The 2,197-nt window shown below is 45.8% G+C and overlaps 1 protein-coding gene across 1 annotated transcript; it reads right to left on the bottom strand.

Annotated features, from left to right (window-relative positions):
- Window positions 1-704: 704 nt before the first annotated feature.
- LOC102267401 (melanoma-associated antigen B10) lies at window positions 705-1,631 on the bottom strand. The gene has a single exon (XM_005892628.2). It carries the CDS (start codon window positions 1,629-1,631, stop codon window positions 705-707), a length of 927 nt encoding a protein of 308 aa, XP_005892690.2.
- Window positions 1,632-2,197: the final 566 nt, after the last annotated feature.

Genomic DNA, 2,197 nt, shown 5'->3' with positions numbered 1-2,197 from the left:
CCCAGTATGCCTCGTCTCAGGGCATTTAAACTTGACTTCTGTCATATGGATCCTCAATCTTCTCACTCATTTTTCCTTGTCCTTTAGGTCTTAGATGATACCCACCATCATCTTTATGTAACTGCTGCTCCTATATGCTAAAATACTATGGATGGGGATTGGGTCTTACTTATCCTAATGTCCTCAGGACTAGTGTGGTGCCTTCTGAAGAGTAGCTGCCCAATTAATGTTTGGAGTTAATGTTCCTTCTACATCTTGAATGAGCTAAGCAAATCCAAATATATGTATTTAATTTTTTTGTAGAACACATTAACAGGGAAAAAACAAGCCAGGAATTGACCATTTTTTACTTTTTATTGCTATTTATTGACTCCAACTATCTTACTGCTGCATTCTTAGAAATTTCCAAGGAAATTCCTGGTTTCCATTTATTACAGGATAACAAATCTCTTAGTGTTAAATCTGAGGAACAGTAATAGATGTCTAAACAATGTCATTCATAAACTTACATTCTTAACGCTCATAAATCCTCTTGTTAAAAGAAAAAAAATGAAAAATGCCAAAAAGGTAAATTTCCAACACAGTGAAATATAAGAATACACAGGTTTTATCTACTTTTTCCCCCCTAATCCCACTCCAGCCTTCCACTGTTTCAAACATTGACATCCCTTTTCAAGAGCAAAGTGCAGAGGCTGCCTCAGTCTTCAGTAAGGGTGGGAGAAACCAGAACTTGCACTGGCCATGGCACTTGTGCCAGCCGTAGCTTCAATTCTGGCTCGGGCTCGCTCTTCCTCATCTCTCAAAGCCTCCTCGTACTGAGATGGGAAGCTCTTGGGGTTGGTCCCATGGATCTTAGCCAAAAACTCCAGCAATTTCATCTTGCTGACTTCAGCATAGGCTCTCGGACCCCACAGGAATTCATAGCGAGGGGGATCACTAGTGGGCACCTGCTGGTACTCCAGATACTTTTCCATCACCAAATCACTGGTGATGAGCCTTCTGGGTTCCCCAAAGATGAAATGCTTCCTCCCAGAATATATATCCATCATATTCAGCACTTTCCAGACTTCCTCCTCAGTGGCGCAGTTCCCCTTCATGAAGATCACTCCCAAGATAATTATCAGGAGGCCAGTCTTGGGCATGCCCTGTTGATCACTCAGCATTCCGTTGTAGGTGAGATCCAGCTTGTTAGCAAGGGTATAGCTATGGTTGATGGGATCCACTTCCTTCACATCAAGGCCAAAGACCAGCTCCATGCACTCAGAGGCACTCCTGAGAATCTCAAGGAAGTCATCCTTGTACTCTTTGACAACATTACCAATCATGTCTGCCTTCGTGACTGGCTCTCTCATTTGATACTTTTGCAGCAGGAAATTGATTAGCAGTTCCACCTTTTCATCTAGAAGGTCTATGTGCAAGTTCTCAAGGTCTGGCAGGGATTGCAAAGTGCTCGATTGTTCCATCTCTTCTTGGCTAGTGGAACCCCCATCTGATTTTTCCATCTCTTCCTGGATGCTGGAACCCTCTGTTGATCTGCTTAATGAGGTACCTGTGGTGACAGTGGAGGAGAAGGAGGCACTCTGAGGACACTGGGAAGAACTGGGTGTCCCAGAAATAGAAACGTCCTCCATGGGGTGGGGGATCAGAGAAGAGGAGGAGGAAGAGGAAGCCTCATTCTCAGCTTGTGTTACCTGTGCACCTGCCAGGCCCTGGGTCTCCCTGTGTGCCTAAAAGTATTGCTCATGTGGGAAGCATGGACTCTCCTTATTATCAGTCATAGGTGACAGCTGACAGGAGTGTCATCAAGAGAGTGGGTTAAGAGGGCCCACAGTTCAAGGGAGAGGGGGAGGGTGTGACTGGTCTCAGCTGGTAAACTTTGCCATCATAGCTCTCATGGAGGCTACCTCCACAGGTCTTCCCCGAGGACAGCGCTCTAGAGGGCCTCACAGGACTTCTGTCCTACACCACCTGTTCCATAATAGCCTGAAGGAGGAATGGAAAAATTCCTCAGGATGCAGCTGGCCCTCTCAGACTGAAAGCAGGGCAAGGTTGAGGCATGTGCAGTCCCTTGTGTTCAAAGGTGTGTTATCTGCTCAGCCTTCATTAAGGGTCTTCACGTTGACTCAATGCATTGATTGGAACGTTTCCTCCTCCTGAACTAGGACCACCTGCCCCCCCTCCTCAGAGTAGGGTAGTT

This window comes from Bos mutus, chromosome X (assembly GCF_027580195.1).
Source record: "Bos mutus isolate GX-2022 chromosome X, NWIPB_WYAK_1.1, whole genome shotgun sequence".
Classification (NCBI taxonomy): Eukaryota; Metazoa; Chordata; class Mammalia; order Artiodactyla; family Bovidae; genus Bos; species Bos mutus.
The sequence above is the reverse complement of the archived record's forward strand: the minus strand, read 5'-3'. Positions and strand labels throughout refer to the sequence as shown.